Source organism: Ursus americanus, chromosome 14, assembly GCF_024610735.1.
Source record: "Ursus americanus isolate L20-20 chromosome 14, mUrsAme1.1.p, whole genome shotgun sequence".
Classification (NCBI taxonomy): domain Eukaryota; kingdom Metazoa; phylum Chordata; class Mammalia; order Carnivora; family Ursidae; genus Ursus; species Ursus americanus.
Genome location: NC_142140.1, coordinates 53,221,797 through 53,244,371, shown reverse-complemented (window position 1 = coordinate 53,244,371; position 22,575 = coordinate 53,221,797). Strand labels below are relative to the sequence as shown.

Here is a 22,575-nt window from a genome sequence, read left to right as displayed (position 1 = left end):
AAAGGAGTAATAGTATTATTTTATAAGTAAGGAAACTAATCCCTGAGAAATGTGACTCTTTATTTGCCCCAGTAATAAAACTCATCAATGGAATTATATGGCACCATGTTCAAACCACACATTCAAGGAAACTGACTTAGATAACAGCATTCTCTGGAATACGTTGGCTCTTTCTAAATAAACCAGCAGCATGACTGCTTAGACCCAGATCTCTGGACACTATGTTGTGTAGGGATGACCTATAGAATCCTCTGAAAACGAGAACCAACCTGACTTACCATGGGTCAAATCAATAGCTACCACCCTGGCAGTGACGGTGAAGAAGTCTACCTAATGGAAAATTTCATCACTTCCATACAACTTACGAATCTATGTGAACATGGCAATCTTCATTACTCTTGGCACAAGTTTACCTGGAGTCCTTTTCGTATCAATCATTAATCAGCAAGCATTACTAATCCATCATCAAACATACCTTAGCTTTCTCTCTGCAGATGATATATGGGAGATTAACTGAAAATGGTATAATCTATGGCATGAAAATAACATAGATTAGTATTCACTGAGGACTGATAGGTGACAGATGTCTTTCTCACTAGGAGCTATATATCAGTTCACTTAATATATATACAGTTAGCTTCATAATTATCTAAGATTACCTAAATCATCTTAATTATCATAACAACCCTCATCCAGAACTGAACAGAGATAGACTCATTTCAAAAGGTTGATCTCCTGAGGGTCTTGTTCCCAAATATGATCAGACATCAGTCTAGACCTGCACTGTCCATTTTGATAGCCAACAGCCACATATGCTATTGAGTACTTGATATGCAGTTAGTAAGAGAGGATTTTACTTTTAATTAGGAGAACACAGGCAGCAACCTCTTTGACCTCGGCTACAGGAACGTCTACCTAGACATGTCTTCAAAGGCAAGGGAAACAAAGGCAAAAATGAACTATTGGGACTTCATCAAGATAAAAAGCTTTTGCACAAAGGAAATAGTCGACAAAACTAAGACAACCTACAGAATGGGAGAAGATATTTGCAAACATCTTATCAGATAAAGGGCTAGTATCCAAAATCTATAAAGAATTTATCAAGCTCAACACCCAAAAAACAAATAATCCAGTTAAGAAATGGGCAGAAGACATGAACAGACATTTCTCCAAAGACATACAAATGTCCCAAAAGACACATGAAAAAAATGCTCCATATCACTTGTGGTCAGGGATATACAAATCAAAACCACAATGAGATACCACCTCATACCAGTCAGAATGGCTAAAATGAACAAGTCAGGAAACAACAGATGTTGTCAAGGATTCAGAGAACAGGGAGCCCTGTTCTCCCACTGTTGGTGGGAATGCAAGCTGGTACAGCTGCTCTGCAAACAGTAGGGAGGTGCCTCAAAAAGTTAAAAATAGACCTACCCTACAACCCAGCAATTCCACTACTAGGTATTTATCCAAAGGATACAAAATAGTGTTCCAAAGGTGCACACGCACCCCAATGTTTATAGTAGCAGTGTCCACAATAGCCAAAATATGCAAAGAGCCAAGATGTCTATCAACAGGTGAATGGATAAAGATGTGGTATATATACAATGGAATATCACTCATCCATTTAAAAAATCTTACCATTTGCAACAACAAGGATGGAACTAGAGGATATTATGCTAAGGGAAGTAAGTCAGAGAAAGCCAAATAGCATGATTTTACTCATATGTGGAATTTAAGAAACAAGACAGATGAACATAGGGGAAGGGAGGAAAAAAGACAATAAGATGAAATCAGAGAGGGAGACAAACAGTAAGACTCTTAACCACAGGAAACAAAGTGAGGGTTGCTGGAGGGGAGGTGGGGGGATGGGGTACCTGGGTGATGGGCATTAAGGAGGGCACTTGTAATGAGCACTGGGTGTTATATGCAACTGATGAACACTAATTCATTCAGCAGTTCTTATGGCGGGGGAATCAAATAGGTGAGAATATAAAGAGTATCCTATATACAAACAGAAAGTAGAAACAAATATTCTGTAATGCTTCTTGTGCATGGTGATGACATTAAAGAAAAGTAACCATTGACTAGTCTTAATCTGATCCAAAAAGATAAGAAAAATAATGCTAGAAGGCTTTTACAAAACTCAAAAGACATTTCAACTATTGAACAGCCTCAGTAGGGTCTTCAATGAGGTTCCGTTCAAGCACGTTTGCCCACTGCCCCTCACCCTGGTGAAGGAGCAATGCCAAGTCAGACTTCGCTCCACACTGCTCTATTTTGAGTCTTCCCAGAGTACCTCCTTTTCGTATTATTTATCAGTTCTTTTTTTTTACACTAAATTTTCCTTTTCTTTTTTTTTTAAGATTTTATTTATTTATTTATTTATTTGACAGTGAGAGAGAGAGAGAAAGTGTACAAGCAGGGGAAGCAGCAGACAGAGAAAGAGGGAGAAGCAAGTTCCCTGCTGAGCAGGGAGTCTGACTGGGGGCTTGATCCCAGGACCTGAGATCATGACTCAAGCTGAAGGCAGACACTCAACCAACTGAGCCACCCAGGCATCCCTTCCTTTTCTTTTGATTCCTTTTTAATAAGACACCCACCCTTCTTATTTTGTTATCTTTCAACCTTATACATTTTAAAGGATAACTTTTTTTAAAAAAAACTATTTATTTTATAGAGAGAGAGAGCACGAGTGGGAGGGGCAGAGAGAGAGAAGGAGAAAGAGAATCTCAAGCAGACTCCACGCTGAGCACATAGCCCAACGCGGGGCTCAATCCCAGCACCCTGAGATCATGACCTGAGCCGAAACCAGGAGTTGGTTGCTTAACTGACTGCGCCACCCAAGCACCCCTTAAACGATAATTCTTGTTAAAAATTAATGACTCTCAGGACACCTGGGTGGTTCAATCAGTTAAGTGCCTGCCTTTGGCTCAGGTCATGATCCTAGGGTCTTGGGATCAAGTCCCACCATCAGGCTCCTTGCTCTGCAGGGAGCCTGCTTCTCCCTCTGCCTACCACTCCCCCTGCTTGTGCTCTGTCTCTGACAAATAAATAAATAAAATCTTAAAAAAAAAAAATAATGACTCTCGGGACAGCTGGTTGGCTCAGTCAGTTAAGTGTCTGCCTTCAGCTCAGGTTATGATCCCGGAGTCCAGGAATCAAGACCCATATTGGGCTCCCTGCACGGTGGGGAGTCTGCTTCTCCTGCCCCTCACCCCTCTCTTGCTCTCTTTCAAATGAATAAATAAAATCTTTTAAATTAAAAAAAGAAAGCCATACCCCTTTGTTTAGTAAGGACTATGGTTGCTTGTGCACCACAAAGGCAGAGCTGAGTAATTCCGTCTTCTGGCCTGCAAAGATTAATGCACTTACTGAAAGAGGACTTCAACTACCTTTGTTTTTGACCCCAAACTTTCTGATTAAGGCTTTTTTTCCAGCTCATCTCTTAACTTAGAAGACCATGGAAGCATGAAGGGATCCCGGAGCTCCCCTAAACTTGAACTGCCCACTTCAGATCTTCCTGCAGGTGCCCCAAATAAAACCTGACAGTGGGAACAAATCAACTGACTTTTTAGGTGCAACACACTCAATATTAAAGGTACTTCAAGGTTGTTGGTTTAATTAAAACAGGCATGTTTCTGGAGTTAGCAGCACTGCATATGATAAAGATAATCAGCTTTTGTTCTACCTGCATTTATTAAGTTAAACTCATGTTGTATCTGTTGCAATGTGTCAGCAAAAAGATGACTTCAAGTGATAGGTAATGTTGTCTCATAAGTTCTTCATGGGTAACTGTTAAGAACAGGTAGGTTGAATAAATTTTAAAAGTTTATAGCTTTCAAAATCTTTAGTAACCTGAAACTTTAAAGTTTTGCTAAGTTCAATGATAAATTAGGTTGAATTCATTGGATAGCTAAGTGTTTTCCAAATAAGAATATGAAAGCATTGATTACTGAACATCGGTTTATCTGCTCTGGCTTCCTAGGAGGATACTTGGCTTTGTTGGTAAATGTGCTTTATGCTTTATTAAAAAACTGTACAATGGAAAAACACATTTCTAGAAATTATTAAATATATTCATAAATTTACAATCTAAAGAATTCTGGCATAACCGTTCAAACTGGTTACTAGTTTTCGCTGGAGACTAAGGTTTCTAAGAGTTAAAATTCTGCCATATGTAATTAAGAGTAATGGAAATGATAAAGCAACGCTGTAGGTAGTAAGTATGAGATGTGTAAGAAAGGTAAGAGGAATGGGAACACATTTTTTTGAGGGAAAAACAAAGTAATTTTGTCCTAAAATGAAACTGGTTATTTAAAGAAAGCAAGTTTAGGGGGTACGTGGCTGGCTCAGTCGGTTAGACAGCTGCCTTTGGCTCAGGTCATGATCTGGGGGGTCCTGGGATTGAGCCCTGCCTCAGGCGCTCTGCTCAGCAGGGAGTCTACTTCTTCCCTGCCCTCCACCCCTCCCTCTCCACTCATGCTCTTGCTCGTGCTCTCTCTCTTAAATGAGAAAAAGAAAATCTTTAAAGCAAGCAAGCTTAGGACAAAAATCTGAATGAAAGAGAAAGGTGGAGAAGGTTTGTGAAAGGAAAACTTTGGAGAAGAATTTTATGTGTGGTCGGGACTAGGGTTGAAATGAATGGATTTTAAAAGTACACTGGTATAAAAGTGAAATTCTGTTTTCTTTCTGTTAAACAAGTTTTGGGGGCACCTGCATGGCTCAGTTAAGCATGTGCCTTGGGCTTAGGTCATGATCCCGAGGTCCTGAGATCGAGTCCTGCATCAGGCTCGCTTTTCAGTGGGGAGCCTGCTTCTCCCTCTCCCACCTGCCATGCTTGTGTTCCTTCTCTCACTGTCTCTCTCTGTCAAATAAATAAAATCTTTAAAATATATATATTAGAACTTTGAGGTTTTTAACAGACTTCCCAAGATTCAAATTCTAAAAGAAATCTTTTTGACTAATTAGGCTTGTTTATTCAGTATGTTCAGTTACTTGTCAAACAAATGATGATATACCTTCTTAGGTTATATCACATGAGTAAGTGCTGTAACTGTTCTAGAAAATATAGGAAATTCCTGAAGTTTTGATCAGTTCTTCATGTGATCACTTGACATTCTAATTACTGAAATGTGGTTTATCACAGAAATAACTAATTTCCTTGTCAACTTCATTATAATGAACTCTCATCAGATCTTTAATCATGCCATTTTTTGAGTCTTCTGTCATTTATTTCTTCTAAAGCCCTTGCAAAATGTGTCTCATCTTCAATGAGATTCATAAAAAGAACTTTCTTTCTCTTCAAGGATTTTAATTTATTTGACAGAGCAAGAGAGCACAAGCAGGGGGAGCCAGAGGCAGAGGGAGAAGCAGGCTCTCCACTGAGCAGGGAGCCCGATGTGGGACTTGATCCCAGGACCCTGGGATCATGACCTGAGCTGAAGGCAGACGCTTAAGTGACTGAGCTACCCAGGCGCCCCAAGAACTTTTGACAAATACAGGTTTCTGCTCTTTAAGAGCATTAAAGCTAAAATGGGCGTGAATTTCCAGAACTCCTGAAAATGCTGCAAACAGAACAAAAACTATTAACATAGGACTGAATGAGTTAAGTAAGATGATTATAGATTTTGTGACCCTCGTTTGAAACACTGCTGGTTCTGTACTGTTTGCTTTTCCAGATTTAAGGAAACTGCTTACACAGCAATGTGATAAAATAGTCCTTTGTTAACAAATTGAAGCATTTAACTTTTCTCCCTACCTGGCTATAACTGTGATGAAGGATAGCTGGAAGAAAGGCAGGTATGGACAAGGGGGCCCAGACCTAAGAGGAAACAACCTTTATAGGATTTTACACCACCCTGGAAGGAGCCCAACCCCCTTTCTCAGGTGATAAAACCTGACTGGATGATGGGCACATGGAGCATTAATCAGATTAAAACAGCCTACCCATAAAACCCCCTAGATCTAAATGCCGAATCAGCAACCCTCTTGGGTCCCCCCCGCTTCAGGAGCTTTTACATCTCTCAGTAAACTTTACTATTGCTCAATAAACTTTGCCTTGCTGCCTACCATTTTTCATCTGGTCTACTTCTTCATTCTTTGAAGTGGTGTAACCAAGAACCGTGGGCACAAAAGGAAAAGAAATCCTGCAACACTTTATGGGGGCTCATCTGGGATCTCCACCATTGTTAAAGACAACTAACCATGAGTAGTGGGCAGCAAGTCTGTCTCTCTCTCCTTCTCTCCCTCTCTCCCTCCTTCTCTCCCTCTCTCCATTTTGTTTGTCAAAACAATGGGCACCCCTCAGCAATGTAAGAGCAATTAGCACAGCTGCCATTCTCCGTCTCGGGTGATAGGCTCTCTGGACTCCTTTCCCACTGATCCCCCAAAAGAAGTTGGGAATGTCGGTTTGGTAAGGACTCAGAACTCCTTTCAAAGCAGATTACAGATGTGAGGGGCCTAGGGAAAACTGAACAGCAATTGAGGGGACTGACCAAGGATAGCCTTTGTTGGACACCTGAAGGCTCTCAGAGGACCTGGTTCCTTACTTGCCTGTCCTGGCATCTGGAAAGAAACTCCTCTATTAGCCTTCTCTCAGCTGATTCCTCCCCTAGGAGAATGAGTGGGACAGCCCAGGACAGTGCCCCGGACATTTCTCTTGTGAGTGGTTCAGGTGGCCGCCAAGGAATCACACTCACAGTTCCCTGTTACAGTGAGGAATAGTCTCCTGTTTGATTCCTATCCTGGGCATTACTAGGAACCCCCCCACCCCGACTGGTGACACCACCTATGTGAAGTAAAGCCCAAGCAGGGCAAAAGAATTAATGTCTATCTAAGGGATCTCCCAACTTCTGATTCCATCCGGGCTTATCCCAGTGGATGTCCCCTCCCTGGGTGCCCTATCTTGTTCTTCCATGCGGCGATGCCAGACAGAACAACTCTACTTAAAGAAGTCTAGTACATTCATTGACTTCTAAGAGAGTCTTAAGGGTGGGGGAAACCAGGGTCACTCTCTGGAGGTAGAGACAAGCCTGGGTAAGTGCAACTTCTCCCAGCACCTCGCAGAGAAGACAGGGGCTCTGGCTGTCAGTTGCATGAGTAGCTAGGGGCCACAGTTAGGACAAAATGAGGAACTGAGGTGGGGGACGCCTTTTCCTCTCCCCAAGTCTTCCTGATCAACTGTAAGAAATAGAGGTAAGGGACGCCTTTTCCTCTTTTCTTGAAGACAGGCAATTCCCTGACCAAGACCTGTACTCCTTTAGAGTCCCTTCCTGGCTGTAGGAAGAGTATTGTAGGCTGTACGAAGAGTATCAGACCCGTTAAGATGCTCAGTAACGTTTACTTGGATGCCTTCCTGGTTTTACCTAGGCCAAAGTGCCTTGTTTTCTTTTGTTCTGAGGCATGGCCACAGTATAAGTTGGAGGATGAGACTTGGCCACCTGAGGGACTTTTGCCTTCCTGGTTTTAACCAGGAAAAAGGCGGCTCATTTTTGTTCTGATCTCAGCAGTGTAGGATTGATCCCAGCCTCCTGGCTGCTCTCTTCCATGCATCCCACCCCCCACCCCCCAACCCCCATTGGGCAGGTGGGGTGGAGGAGAGGAACAAAGGAACACCACACCCACATCAAAAGTAGAGTCAGATCAATTTATCCAGATTTAAGAATCCCCTTACCTGTCCAAGCTACCCCCTGCCAGTGCTCGAGGGCTTTACTCTCTGTAAGAACAGGTAGTGCTTGGAGGGGGACCAAGGGGAGATGCTGCTACAAGACATGAGACAAAGGGGGACCTTGGAAAATTTTCTGAACCTGGAAGTTCTGTTAAATCAGACCCTCTCCAAGGCAGAGAAACGTGGGGTTCTGGCCACTGCTGAAAGCTATGGGGATCAAGGGATGGGTGAGCTCAGTTTCAAACTGGAGCCCAGGCTGTACCACCTCAAGACCCCAACTGGGACCCTGATGATCCCCTTGGCAACTGGTATTGCCGTCACTTCTGAGCCTGCATCTTGAGGGATAGAGCAGTACATGGGGGGGCTTCTCCCTCATTCATTTCCAGGTTAATGGCTATAATTGGAGCCAACTGTGGTTAGTCTACCTCAGGCCAGAGATTTTAAGGAATATTCCCAAGCAGCTGCTGAAAAACTCCCTTTGTTTCAAGGAAATTACCTGTCTTCTCTGGCCTAACATGGACCGTGTATCTCTGGCCTAACATGGACTGCGTATTTCCAGTTTGGTGGAAACAAACATGGTGTCTGCTTGTCTGTACAAGTTGACAAACTTTAGAACTGGGAATGATTCTATCTAGGTTTACTGAAGGTCAAATAAGCTTGGGTAAAATGGCAGCTAATCTTGTCTGTCTCAAAGTATTCAAAGTCCCACACCTCTCTTTGGCTCAGGGCATGATCCCAGCGTTCTGGGATCGAGCCCCACATTGGGCTCCTCCGCTGGGAGCCTGCTTCTTCCTCTCCCACTCCCCCTGCTTGTGTTTCCTCTCTCGCTGGCTCGCGCGTGCCCTCTCTGTCTCTCTCTCTCTGTCAGATGAATGAATGAATGAATGAATGAATGAATGAATGAATGAATGAATAAAATCGTTAAAAAAAATAAATAAAGTTTTGCTTGGACATCTAGGTCTTTTTTCCAAATAGGATAAAGTGCTAAAGTACTGATTACTGGAAGTAGGTCCGTACTTTTGAAGGATATTTGGGTATGTTGGTAAAAAATGGTGGTTAATCTTGTCTGTCTCAAAGTTTTCATGGGTAATTGTTAAGGTAGCTTTCAAAGTCTCTGGTAAAGGATATCTGGGTCTGTTGGTAAATTAACTGTCAACCCAAACTCAGGAAGAAAACCCAACAGTTTTCTTAGATTGAGAGAGGCTCTCATTAAATACACCACTATCTCCCCTCACTGTCTCCCCCGCATTCCTCCCAAGGCCAAGATCATTCTTAAAGACCCAACTGGCCCCTGATATTTGGGAAAAACTGCCAAAGTTGGCTGCTGGCCCCAAGGGGACACTAGAAGACCTCTTATGAGCTGCCAGCAGGTCTTTTACAATCACTACCAAGAGGAGAGTAAGAAACAGAAGCTAAAGAAGTCGTCTGAGGCTTTTGTTGTGGCCTTGCACGCCTTGCCAGCTCAGCCTCAGCACCAAATGCCCTCTCTGTGGCCACCTGGGACACTTGAAGTGAGAATGTCCCCAATGGCAAAAACCAAGCCCCATAACCCTTGTCCCGCTGGTGGAGGGGGACACTGGAAATCTGAATGCGCTCAGGGACGTCAGTCTGCAAGGGCTCAGGTCTCCATGCGGTGGCTCCTCTGAAACAGCTCACCACAGGGAACCCAGAGCCTCAGGTAATTCTGGAAATAGAAGGAAAACCAGTTGGTTTCCTTCTTGATACTCCAACCACCTTTTCTGTTCTACTCTCTGCCCCGAGCCAACTGTCCAATCGCAGTGGCATCACTGAGTGACCCATAAGCCAAATTCTTCTCTCGCCTTCTGGGATGCACCTGGGGAGATGTATTTTCTCTCACTCTTTTCTTTTTTTTAAAGATTTTATTTATTTATTTGACAGAGATAGAGACAGCCAGCGAGAGAGGGAACACAAGCAGGGGGAGTGGGAGAGGAAGAAGCAGGCTCATAGCAGAGGAGCCTGATGTGAGGCTCGATCCCGTAACGCCGGGATCACGCCCTGAGCCGAAGGCAGACGCTTAACCGCTGTGCCACCCAGGCGCCCCCTCTCACTCTTTCTTAATGCCCAAGAGTCCCACACCTCTCTTAGGTAGTCCACGGGCAAACTAGCAATTGCCTTCCCTTAATAGAGGCTGGTATTAATCCCCAGGTCTGGGCAACTCAGGGAGAAGGAGATAGGGCCTCAGCTGCAGTGCCCATTCCCATACACCATACACAAATATCCCTTCTCAGAAAGGTTTTTTGGATTGAACAGGATACTATTTCTTGTGGATACCAGGATATGGAGAAATAGCACGCCCCCATATCAGTTGATCAAGGACACCCAGACAGCTGGTAACCATCTATTAATGTGGGATCCAGAGGCAGAGTAAGCTTTTTAAAAATCTCAAGAAGGCCTGGTTCTGGCCCCAGCTTTAAGTCTTCCTACCAGGAGGGCTTACAACTTGTATGTGACAGAAAGAAAGGGAATGGCCTTGGGCATCCTAACCCAGGTCTGGGACCCAGCTAAATAGCCAGTGGGATATTAAAGCTAAGAGCTGGACATGGTGGCTTGTGGCTGGCCAGCATGCCTTAGGGCGGCGGCAGCCACCTGCCCTCGATTCCCGGTGCTATGAACTCTGGGACAGGAAGAACGTGTTAACATTTGCCGGAAGAGGGGCGCCTGGGTGGCACAGCGGTTAAGCGTCTGCCTTCGGCTCAGGGCGTGATCCCAGCATTATGGAATCGAGCCCCACATCAGGCTCTTCTGCTATGAGCCTGCTTCTTCCTCTCCCACTCCCCCTGCTTGTGTTCCCTCTCTCGCTGGTTGTCTCTATCTCTGTCAAATAAATAAATAAAATCTTTAAAAAAAAAAAAAAACATTTGCCGGAAGAATAACCCATTCTTCCATCCACAAATCCCCAGAGGCACAGAGCGAGTAGGAAGTTACCCTGGGGAAGACTGGCAAATGGACTTCACAATTGCCTAAAAGGCATGGGTACAAGTACCTCCTGGTTTGGATAAATAACCTTCACACATTGGGTTGAGGCCTTCCCCTGCTGAAACTAAAAAGCCTCAGAAGTGCTCAAGGAAATCACCCCTCAGTTTGGACTCCCCCAGTCCCTTCAGAGTGATAATGGTCCCTCTGTCAAGTTCCAAGTAACAGAGGGAGTACCCAAGGTTTCAGAAACTAACTATCACTTACACTGTGCCAGGAGGCCTCAATCCTCAGGGGGACTAATGAAGCAGCACAAGAAACAAGTCAAAATTGGGTGTCTCTACTCCCTATTGCCTTATTCCGAATTAGAAACACCCTCATGAAAAGGGTTGAGCCCCTTCGAGACCTTATATGGGAGACCCTTCCTTGTCAATGTCCTGCTGGTAGACAAGTCCTTCATTTGGTAAGTCATGTCATCCTTCTTTCAAGATTTCAACAAATTCTTAGGGAGCTTCCCAACTCCCAGCCCCAAAATAACGAACCTGTCCCATTTCACCCTGGGGACCAAGTGCTTGTTAAAATTCTTCCTTCTCTATCTATCTCCCTGGAGCCAGTCTGGGAAGGCTCACATACAGTGATTTTAGCCTCTCCAACAGCAGTCAAAATGCCTGAATTTGAAGCCTGGATCCATCATTCCAGAGTCAAACCCTGGTCCCCAGGAGGGCCTAACAACGAGGACCCAAAATCCCTCTCTGAACGCAGAGAGGACCTCAAACTAGTCTTGAAGTGGCAAGACACAGGTAAGTTTTCTTAAATGCTACTTAACTGGTATATCCTCTGTTTTGCAATGTGCTTTGGGTCTTGCCTCCTAAATGTTTCCTAACCCACTTTATGCCTTCCAAAAGAAAGGTCATCAAACTCCAAATGGTGGAGTCTCATATGGAGGTCAAACCAGACTTCTAAAGGGACCCCTTGATAGGCAGGGAATAGAGGAACCCTGAGTGCCACCCCATCCAACGCCCCCGGCCAGCACAAGTACCTACGATTGGTCGTTACCCTTCTTCCCTAATGGCAACTAGGGTTACCTCTTCAGAGAGGGAAATGAAGGACAGTTGAAAGAAAAGCAGGCAGGGACAAGGGGCCCTGGGCCTTAAGAGGAAACCGACCTTAAAAGGATTTTACACCACCCCGGAAGGAGGCTTCCCCTTTCCCACGTAATAAAGCCTGACTGGATGATGGGCACATGGAGGGTTCATCAGATTAAAACAGCCTGCCAACAAGCCCATAAAAATCCCTAGATCTAAATGCCAAATCGGCAACCCTCTTAGGTCCCTCCCTCTTTGGGAGCTTTGTACTATCCCTCAATAAACTTTGCCTTGCTGTCTACCTCTTTATTCTTGGAAGCAGTGTGACCACGAACTGCGGGCACAAGAGGAAAAGAAATCCTGTAACAACTGGAGCCAACTGTGGTTAGCCTACCTTAGGACAGGGACTTTTTAAGGAATGTTCCCTAGCAGCTGCCAAAACTCCCTTTGTTTGGGGGAGAATCTGTCTTCCCCAGCCCAATACGGGCTGCCTATTCCCCCTTGTTGGCAGGAAAACATGGTTTTCTGGTACCACTTCGCCTCTCTGCCTCCTCCTCCTGTTTCTGCACCACCTCGGGTGCGGCCTGCACAACTCACTCTGTACCATCCTTGGTGCCTTCAGCACCAATGGCTCCTCCTCCTACCCTCACTATCAAGGAGGGAAGAAGAGCACCCCCCGGACTTAACGCCCACTTCCGATTTCCCTACCAGTGTCTCAGGTAAAAAAATTGACAATGGGAACAAATTGAGTAACTTTTAGTGGACCCAGGTGGAACATAATTTGGTATTTAAACTAAGTTTGTTGATTTAATAGACATGTCTTTAAAGTTGTTAGCATTAAATGTGAAATTTTATTCTGATGAGGTTTGCTAAAGGTCAAATAAGCTTGGTGTTATCTCTGTTGTAATGTTAGCAAAAAGAAGACTTAAAATGATGGTTAATCTTATCTGTCTCAAAGTCTTCATGGGTAATTGCTAAGATAACTTTCAAAGTCTTGCTTGGATGATAAATGGGATTGAACTCATCGGACATCTAGGTCTTCTCCAAATAGGATAAAGTGCTAAAACACTGATTACTGGATGTAGGTTTACACTTCTGACTTCTTATTCAAATATTCAGAAATATGTGGGTCTGTTGGTAAACCTACTTTGTGCTTAACCAGTTCATTAATTTGCTGTTTAAAGAATTCTGATGTGACAGTTCACAATTGGTTACTACTTAGTTTTCACTGGAGACTAAGGTTTCTAAGAGTGCAGAATTCTGCTAAATGTAATTAAGACTGATAAAAATAGGGAAACTCTGGTATGTGTAAAAAAGATGCAAGGAATGGTAAACAAAGGTAATTTTGTCCTAAATGAGACTGGTTGTTTAGAAAGAAGTGGTTTGGAACAAATTCTGAATGCAAAGGAGAGTTGTATAAGGTTTGTTGTGTAGGGAAGTCTTTGGAAAGGAATTTTAGGTATGGTCAGGACAGACTAAGATTGAAATGAATGGATTTTAAAGTAAACTGGCATAAGATTAAAAGTCTGCTTTCTGTTAAAAAGACAAAGTTTTCTTGAATTATTGGTGTGCTTGATAAGAAAATGTGAAGTCTGCCCAGAAATAACAGTTTGTTTTGCCTTTATCAGGTCTGATGATCCCTAATCCTATTTAGGTATGTGCTTTAAAACTTTCTAAGGCTTTAACAAACTTTCCCAAGATTTAAATCGTAAACGAAGTCTCATTGACTATTTAGGCTGCTTTGGTATGTTACATTCTGGTAGCAGGTCATCATCACTCCATATTCTGATTATTAATATGTTATGTGTCACAGAAATAACCGATTTCCTTGTCAACTGCATCATAATGAACTCTCATACTGGATCATAACAATGTCCCATTTCTGAGTTTTCGTCATTTACAATTGTTCTTAATGTCTTGCAAAATGCGTTTCATCTTCAAGGAGATTCATAAAAAGAACTTTTAAGACAAATACAGGTATTCAGTAAGATCATAAACCTAAAATAGATAAAAATTTCCAGAACTAGGTAAAGCTGCATTCAAACTGAACAAGAAGAGTAACACGGAACTAAATGAATTGGGGAAAATGATTGTAGTTTTTGTGATTCTTGTTTGAAACACTGCTGGTTCTCTCATGTTTCACTCTTGAAGATTAAGGAAACTTTTCCTTAAAATATCTGACTTACAGAAACATGATGAACAAATTGAAGCATTTAACTTTTCTACCTGAACCCTCTGAAATTTGAAAGGTCTCAATAAGTATTCTTCCATGACATCAGTCATTTGCCTAAGTTCAGTAAGAATCTGTTCTCCTTGTAACAGGACACCACTGGAAACATTGGTTACCTTACCATGGCTTTGCCTGGACTGTCATATTTGAGACACGCATAGACTCAAATATGACCATACAGCTTTAAGGAACCAAGATTGACTAGGAAACATGGAGCCATAAAGCCCCTTGGAACTGCTGGCCTGACACCTTGCTTACAGAGTTCCCAGCTGCTTCACCAGGTGAGTAAAGAATGTCACCTCCTGGCAGGTGCAGGAACCTCAGGATATATTGGGGACCTCATTAAGAGGAATCTGCCCACATCTACAGGTATTACGGGCATGTCTGATGGCAAGTACTTGGCTTGGCTTCTGGCCTGGAGAGGCTACTAAAAGTTCAACCTAGAGATTCCTTATTAAAAGTTCCAGCAAAGCAGATTCTAAAAAAGAATCTGTATGATAAATCATTATTCCTGCTGAGCTTAGGCCACGTTTCCTAAAACTGGACTTGTTTTTTGAATAAATGAGTCGTGATTTGGCTCTGATTAAAAATGGGAGAAAATGTTTCAGTAACACATCTTTGTAAATATTAAATTTTAATACTATTATAAATTAGACTAGATCCTGAATTCTTTTGGTTTCCTCAAATATTTGGCTATGGCTCTCCAAATTAGGTTTCTAATCTTCTTACATTCTCTTGACTTACTCATTAAAAACTAAAACTGCCTTTTCCTAAAGCCCTAAAAACTGATGCTGGACAACTTGAGGTGAACTTCACAGAGAAATTGCTACAACAGCTCCTAGACAATCTTCTGGCTTCTTATTCTGTGGGGATAACAGGACCTGATGGGCATATGATTATTTGAACAACTAGCACCTTGACCCAGTCTATATGGCTGGGATGATGTAATTTTTCCTTAGAAGCTAGAGTGTACCCCCACCCCATGGGGTTAACTATGGACTTGTGGAGATAATGGATGACCCCACTTTGTTTGGATTGGATGATGCACTTGGGGATGCTCTTATCCACTGAAACAAATCTCCCACTTGCCAGTAATTCCTTGTAATTACGATATTAAGGCTGTACCACAAACAAAAAGGGCTTCTTGATGGTTTTATCCCTTAGTCATTAGTTGTCCCAGAAAGTGCCTCTGCTGAGGTAAAATTGCAAGTAGAGGCCTTATTTAGCCTTGCATACAGTGACCATCTTTCACTAAGCTTGACATGCAATCACCCTCCAACACCAAACAGCCCTTGATAGCCTGACTGTAGTTCAGTGAGGCCCAGTATTAGATGGCTGGCTCCTAACAGGACCCGACCTCTATGTGACTAACTTGTGGCCATGGCTTCCCTCAGGCTGGATAGGCCACCATACGCTGGGTTTTGCCTGGATGCATGGACACACTATTAAAACCATCACCAACCCAGCCAGACTTCCAAATTTAAAATGATGGTGGACATGTTCTGTGTCTCATTGTATGACCACCTAGCATCCTTCTTTGTTCCCTCTGAGTCTGGAGGATGTTCTTTGGCATGTAATACACCACGCAGGCACTCAACGATTCACTGAACCGCATCTCCTTACTTAATACTGAAGTTGCACAGATGCACAAAGCAGCTTTACAAAACAGGACGGCATCAGATGTTTCAACTGCTGCACAAAGTGGAATGTGTGCTATCACAAGAACAGAATGTTGTTTATACATTTCAGATTATCACAAAAATATTGCTGGGTTTCTGATATGAATACTCAAATGGGCATTTTAAATGATCTCCTTCATTTATAACTGGTTAAAATTCCTGGACTGGAGAAAAATTATGGTCAACTAGTAAAGGTCTTCTATTCAGGCTTCTGTTTCTCATTATTAACCTTACTTTGTCGTCGTTGCCAGCGTCTCCTGGCCTAGTGCCAAGATTCCTTCACTACCATAACTTCCAGCTGACAGATGATCTTTTCTACTCAAGGAGGTTCATACACGTTGTCCTCATTTCATTCAGCTGCCTCCCCCTTTCCTAACTCCCCTATATGTTCTCCAAGTGACCAGTACTGACCCATAGGTAGGGACATCTCTATGCTCCTATTCAGCAGGAAGACGTTACAGAAGATAAGACCTTCCACCTTCAACAAGATTTAAGGTTCAGAATTGCTCAGGGGGGAAATGATGAAGGAGCAGAAAGCAAGCTGAGGACAAAGCACAAGCTGACACCCCCCAATCTCCCCCATTCCCAGGTGGGATGTGTGTAACATTCCTCAGGCACTCCTCCCTGCCCTAAAACTAAGGGAAGGGGAAAAAAAAAAAACAAATGGTTAACTAACAGAAATAGACATCACAATCCAGCAAGACAAGAGTCCCGCTCAGTTTACCAATGTCTTAGTGATTTACAAGAAAAAAGCCTAACTTCCAGAAGGAAACTCCCAACTATCTTAAAGTTATTGCTTTACTAGAGGGAAAAACAGCCTTAACTTGACCATGCCAAAGCCTCCAGCATCTTGTAGGTCCTCCTTAGCATACGAAAGTTCTTTTGAAAACCTCCCTTTTCCTTTCTCTCCCCCAACTCCCAAGTACACCATCAGTCACTCCTCACAGCCCCTGCGCAGCAGCTCTTTCTGCCGGCAGGTCCTGTCCCCATGTTTAATAAAACCACCTTCTCGCACTGAAGACGTCGGCTCCGGGCCTCACCTATATTCCCAAACTACATGAATGGTGGGTGCAAACTCTTGTTTCTCTTTAGTACAGACTTGTGGTGTACGTGTGTGTAACTGGCTACTGAAATACGCACACTACAGACATCCGAGCAAGCACGTTACCTTCCTACTAAGATACTGTGTGTCCAGAAAGAAAGACGAGCGCGACAAAGCCACATTCTCACTCCACACGAAACGGAAACACAGGCCCTTGTGAACCAACTTTCCCAGTGCTCACCGGTCGGGTCCCGGAGGACTGCGCAGCAGAGTCTGGGTCACTCCCAACAGCGGAAATTCTTTACCTTCAGGAGAAAAGTCACAAAAGTTGCTTGCACAGCGGATACAAAGACCCCACAGAAGCGCCCTCACAGCGGACCGATCGGCGACCCTGACTAAACCCATCCCTGGATTCCCTCCTCTTTCCCGTCACGCCACCCTCACCGCAGACGACCCCAGCATGACCACTACCATCCCAAAGTGCAGAACAAGACGAGGAGGCGGCAACGGAAGAGACCCCAGCGAGCATGTGATGCACCACTTCCGCTTCCTGCGAGCTCCAGGGGCGGGGCCTCCACCTCCGACCGCCAAACTGTGGTTCCCTGGGGTAGGGGGGTATAGGCAGAGCAGTGGCTGGCTGGGCTCGGCGCTGGGGCTGAGGCCCGGATTGGGCCGGGAGGACACGCGGAGGCAGAAACCGGGCATATGGGCAAGGCTGTGGGCAGAGAGCGGGACCCAAGTGCAGGGGCGGGCTGGGGTGGGCGTGGGCGGAGGCTGATCTGCGCTGCTGCCCTGGGATTGTGAGAAACAAATGATTCTCTACCTTGGGGTTAGGAGAAGTAAAGATAAGGGAAATTCCAAAAGGGCTTTGGTATGCTAAAGAAGACTCGGGATTCTGGAGGCCTTGGTATTGTCAAACTAAGGTTGATTTTCCCTCCAGCGTGTAGTAACTTTAAGACTGTTGAGAGTTTCCTAGAGGAATGCTATAATCTGCCAACCTCAAGTATTTGTCAATGGGCTGCAAGTTATAAGGACAGTTAATTTGATCTATGCTTTCTTCTGCCTTTGCTTCCCACAACGGAAGGACGCCCCTGTACTCACCCCGCAACCTGCACAGTGAAAGGTTTCCTGCCTGCCTCGCTGCACATCCTAGAGCCTTTATGGTGGTGGTTCCATGTTGATAAACCCCAAAATCCATCAGTCCATCGCGTTTTTAGGCCTTCATTTCCTCTTGTCGTTTACATTGGACACCCTCCTAAACTCTGGTCGTTGACGCCTTTGTTTCATTGTCTTGACATTTCCTGTAAATCTTTTTTCTGTGTCAGGTATGTATATCTGTTTTTGTTTTTGTGGCATAGCACTGATGCCAGGCATTGTTCTCTTCTTCACACAAGGTTATAAAGTCTCCCCGTACTCGTTTGCTGTGGTGTTCCTTGGGTGGCCTCTGTGCAGGAAATAAAGATCTTTTTTTATTATTACGCTCAGTTAGCCACTGTATAGTACATCATAAGTTTTTGGTGTAGTGTTCAATGATTCGTTAGTTGCGTATAACACCCAGTTCTCATCATAACGCGTGCCCTCCTTAATACCCAATACCCAGTTACCCCATCCCCCAACCCCCTCCTTTCTGTAACCCTCAGTTTGTTTCCCCAGAGTCCAGAGTCTCTCATGGTTTGTCTCCCTCTCTGATTTCTTCCCATTCAGTTTTCACTCCCTTCCCCTATGGTCTTCAATGCTATTCCTTATGTTCCACATATGAGTGAAGTCCTATGATAATTGCTCTGCTTGACTTATTGCACTTAGCATAATCCCCTTCAGTTCCATCCCTGTCAATGCAAATGGTGGGTATTCATCCTTTCTAATGGCTGAGTTATGTTCCATTGTATATGTGGACCACATCTTCTTTATCCATTCATCTGTTGAGGGACATCTCGGTTCCTTCCACAGTTTGGCTGTTGTGGACAGTGCTGCCATGAACATTGGGGTGCATGTGCTCCTTTTCCCTACATCTGTATCTTTGGGCTAAATACCTAATCACTGGGTCATAGGGCAGCTCTATTTTTAACATCTTGAGTAAACTCCATACTGTTTTCCAGAGTGGCTATATAAGCCTGCATTCCCACCAACAGTGTCAGAGGGTTCCCCTTTCTCCACATCCTTGACAACACGTGTTGTTTCCTGTCTTATTAATTCTGGCCACCCAGGCCCCTGAAAACACTCCTGAGACAGTAGTGTGGGTGCTCACCGTGGGAAGCTGCGGTTTTCAGCAGAACAAGGAGAAGTGAGGACTGTCCTGCAGAGTTTATTAAAGAGGGCAGACTGTGAATTTTCTGCTCTGGGCCAGAGATTTGGCTATGGCCATTTTTGCTCTGATCCCCTAAAGAGGAGGGGAAAGGCCCCAGGGTACAAAAGACTCAGAAGTCCGGTTTCCACTGAGCCCATCCCCCAGACTGGGGGTGATGCAACTCTGCACAGCAGGATTACCTGAGAAACAGAGCAGCAGGCCCCTCCCCCAGAAGACAGGATGGAAGAAGGGGGGGGGGCATGACAATCCTATACGACTATAAAATCCCAACACAAGGGGAAAATTGTATATTGAGCTCCAGATGTGGCCTCACGACTTATTTTTCAGATACAATTTTACTTTCCTTTTCTTTCTTTTTTTTTTTCCTTTTTTCATGCCATTTTCCCCTGCTGTATTCTTCTTTATGCCTATTCTTCATTTCAACTAGATGGTTATTATACCAACTCGTTTTTTTATAGGTGCTTTTTAACTTATATTTTTACACATCTATATTTTTTATAAATTTATGCTTTATTTTAGCCCATTTTTCACTCTTCTCAGTTTTACCGTTTTATATATACAAGTTTTACTTTCTAGCGATTTTGGGACATAGTATCCTCTAACACAGAAACAAAAGTACACCCAGGAACAACTGAAACACCCTGCTTTGTCCACACTCAGAGATTATAGCCCCCTTTACCCTCCCCCTTTTTTTCTTTCTTTCTTCTATTTTGTATATATACATTTTTGGGGTAATTTTTAAATTTTTTTTAACTTTTTCCATTTTTAATTTTTTTAAGATTTTATGTATTTGACAGAGCGAGCGTGCACGTGCGCATGCACAAGCAGGGGGAGCAGCAGGCAGAGGGAGAGGGAGAAGCAGGCTCCCTGCTTCTTGATCCCAGGGGAGAAGGGAGTGGGAGGTAATGGACAAAATAGGTGAAGGGGATTAAGAGGTACAGTCTTCCAGTTCTAAAATAACAAGCTACAACACTGGGTGTATGTTGGGGTTAACGTATATGAACTCATAATACTTGGCTTGCTAAAATGTAACACGGAGGCTGCTGGGGCAAGAAGGAATGCCGAGGCCTGTGCGACCAGTCTGCCACAGGATTGCCACAGGGAGTTACCTTCCCCGAAGTTTTCTGAGCCCAAACAGCTGCCCCATGATCGAAGAGACGAAGAGATGTATGCATTGTCCCCTAAAGCTGTGTTTAACAGAACCCCTAGAACAACCTGATTAGCACGTGTATCTTTCCTGTAATCAGACTTCCATTTTCTGTAAGACCCCTTGCCACACATCACTTGCTTGAGAAACAGAGTAATAAAGATTTATGATTATCCTGAGGTATGAATAAAGGTAAAGAAGAATAAGTAAAGAGTAAAGAGCAAAGGGCCTTCATCTCTGAGCATTGACCCCCTTGCCTTCTCTCTTTCACAGCAAAGTCTGGAGTATTCTTCTGTCCATGTACAGGGATTACTGGCCATTCCCAGCAGATGTAATGTTCGGCATAGAGAATAGAAGTCAACGTTAACACGTAACAACATTGTACGGTGAGAGATGGTAGCTAGGCTGACTGTGGTGACCATCTTATGACGTGTCCATATGTTGAATCACGGTGTATGCCTGAAAACTTAATCCAGTATTGTATGTCAGTTGTTCATCAATAAAAAGGTAAAGACTGACCTTGTTCGTGTGCAGCACAAAATGTGCTTTATACATCGATTGAGTTGTTATGTCTATTGCTATGTTAATGTTTTATTTTTAACTGTAGAAATGCTTCATTTTTTAAAAAGATTTTATTTATTTATTTGACAGAGAGAGACAGCCAGCGAGCGAGGGAACACAAGCAGGGGGAGTGGGAGAGGAAGAAGCAGGCTCATAGCGGAGGAGCCTGATGGAGGCCTCGATCCCAGAATGCAGGGATCACTGCGTGATGGTGCCCCATCATGACCCAAGTTCTGCAGCCTGCCTCAGAGGGCACTGATGGGTGAGTCTTCCCCTGGGTGAGCAGGAATCCTCCTCCTTCATGGCTCAGTGTCTGGAGCTGGGTTGTGCACTGCTTCAAGGTCGGCAGGGAGACCAGAGTGAGCAGGCCTGCCTCCAGGAACCAGGTGGACACAAGTGCCTCTGGATTCCTTTGTGGGGAAGACCACAGCTGAGAAGCATGGGTGGATGTATCTATCTCCCTCTGGGGCCTAAGGGATGGTGCTGGTGCCAAGGCCAAATGGGGCTGTAGCCAAGTCCACATGGGAATATGGCTGTTTTCAGGTATGTGGCTGGGACCATAGTCAGCAAGCTGACCACTTGGGCACAGGTCTGCCTTCTTAAAATGTCCCTCCCTGTTCTTGGGCTCTACCAGGGTTTTGCAGTCTCCTACTGATTTCAAAACTTCCATGAAGGCACTTTTGTTCACAGAAGGCTCCCTAATTATTGTTGCGGTGGGGGTATTCAAGTGGGGACCTCATATTCTGCCACCTTTCATCTTAAGGAAATCTTAATTTATCACATAACTAGATCAAAGCAAAAGATGACTAGGGCTATAGTATCCAAAATGTATTTGATCACTTCTCAGTCATTGCTGCATATGGTGGTATGTTGTGTTAGGGGAGGGGAGAGAAGCAGGCTCTCAAACTGGAGAAGTATGTACTTAATTTATACTAGCACCAGTGCAGACCGATGAACACACCAGTACAACTGATACACTATTACCAATGAGGTGTTCTGTAGGTCCCTCAACTCACTGTTAATCAGTATTAAGCTAATGTTTTATCCTCCCCGCAATTCTCTTCTTCCTCTTATTCCCATTGATGTAAACGCTAACACCATCAACTCTAGCACCTGCGAACTGTTCTTCAGTGGTTGTCAGACAGACTAGTTTTGCCCCCTACACCATAATAGGCAGTGTCTATAATCATTTCTAGTTATCACAACTATGCGCTGGCACCTAGTGCATGGATGACAGGGTTCTTTTAAAAGTCTACAATACATAGGACAGCCCTTACAACAAACTATTAAACATCAACGTCAATATTGATGTTTTGAGATCCTGGTCTAGACTATTGAGGGCTAATATTAAAAAATTTCTCTTAAAAAAATCCCAGCAACCATCAATTACATTATGGAATTAAAGATATTATCAGAAAGAAATCTCACAATCTCTTTCCATTTAGTCACTTTTTTATTGTTTAAACACATGTAACAAAATTCCCCATTTTAAACACTTAGGTGTACAATTCTATTCAGTTGGCATCAAGTATATTGGTTTTTGTGCGACCATTACCACTATCCATTTCCAGATGTTTTCGTATTCCCAAAAGGATACTCTCCCCATTAAACATTCATTTTTCATTCTTCTATCCCTCCACCAGCTGCCAGTCATGCACTGAGAAAAGTAGTTTCCACCTGGGTCTTGTTGGCAATAAGAAAATAAAGGTGCAATTAACAAAGATAGTAAAGGGAGAGAGGGGATGAAAGAGGATAGAAGACAAAGAATGAGGCAATATGTCAGACTTACCCTATGCAATATGCCACATAAAAACACCTAAGCAAAGCACTACTCAAATCTAAATTCCTACACTGGAAGTTCAAAATTATGTCACTGTGTCCAGGGTAGGATAGATTGCAATCACAAACTTTTTGTGAAAAATA

General features: G+C 43.7%; 1 protein-coding gene across 1 annotated transcript in view; it reads left to right on the top strand.

Annotated features, from left to right (window-relative positions):
* The window catches only part of LOC123777604 (uncharacterized), a 54,430-nt gene that overhangs the window by 31,252 nt on the left and 603 nt on the right, over positions 1-22,575 (top strand). Inside the window, exons 3-5 of the mRNA XM_087867736.1 lie at positions 14,011-14,199; positions 20,365-20,477; positions 20,743-20,914. Of these exons, the coding sequence (XP_087723862.1) occupies positions 14,011-14,105 (95 nt within the window). The 3' untranslated portion in view covers positions 14,106-14,199; positions 20,365-20,477; positions 20,743-20,914. The remainder of the gene's footprint in view (positions 1-14,010; positions 14,200-20,364; positions 20,478-20,742; positions 20,915-22,575) is intronic.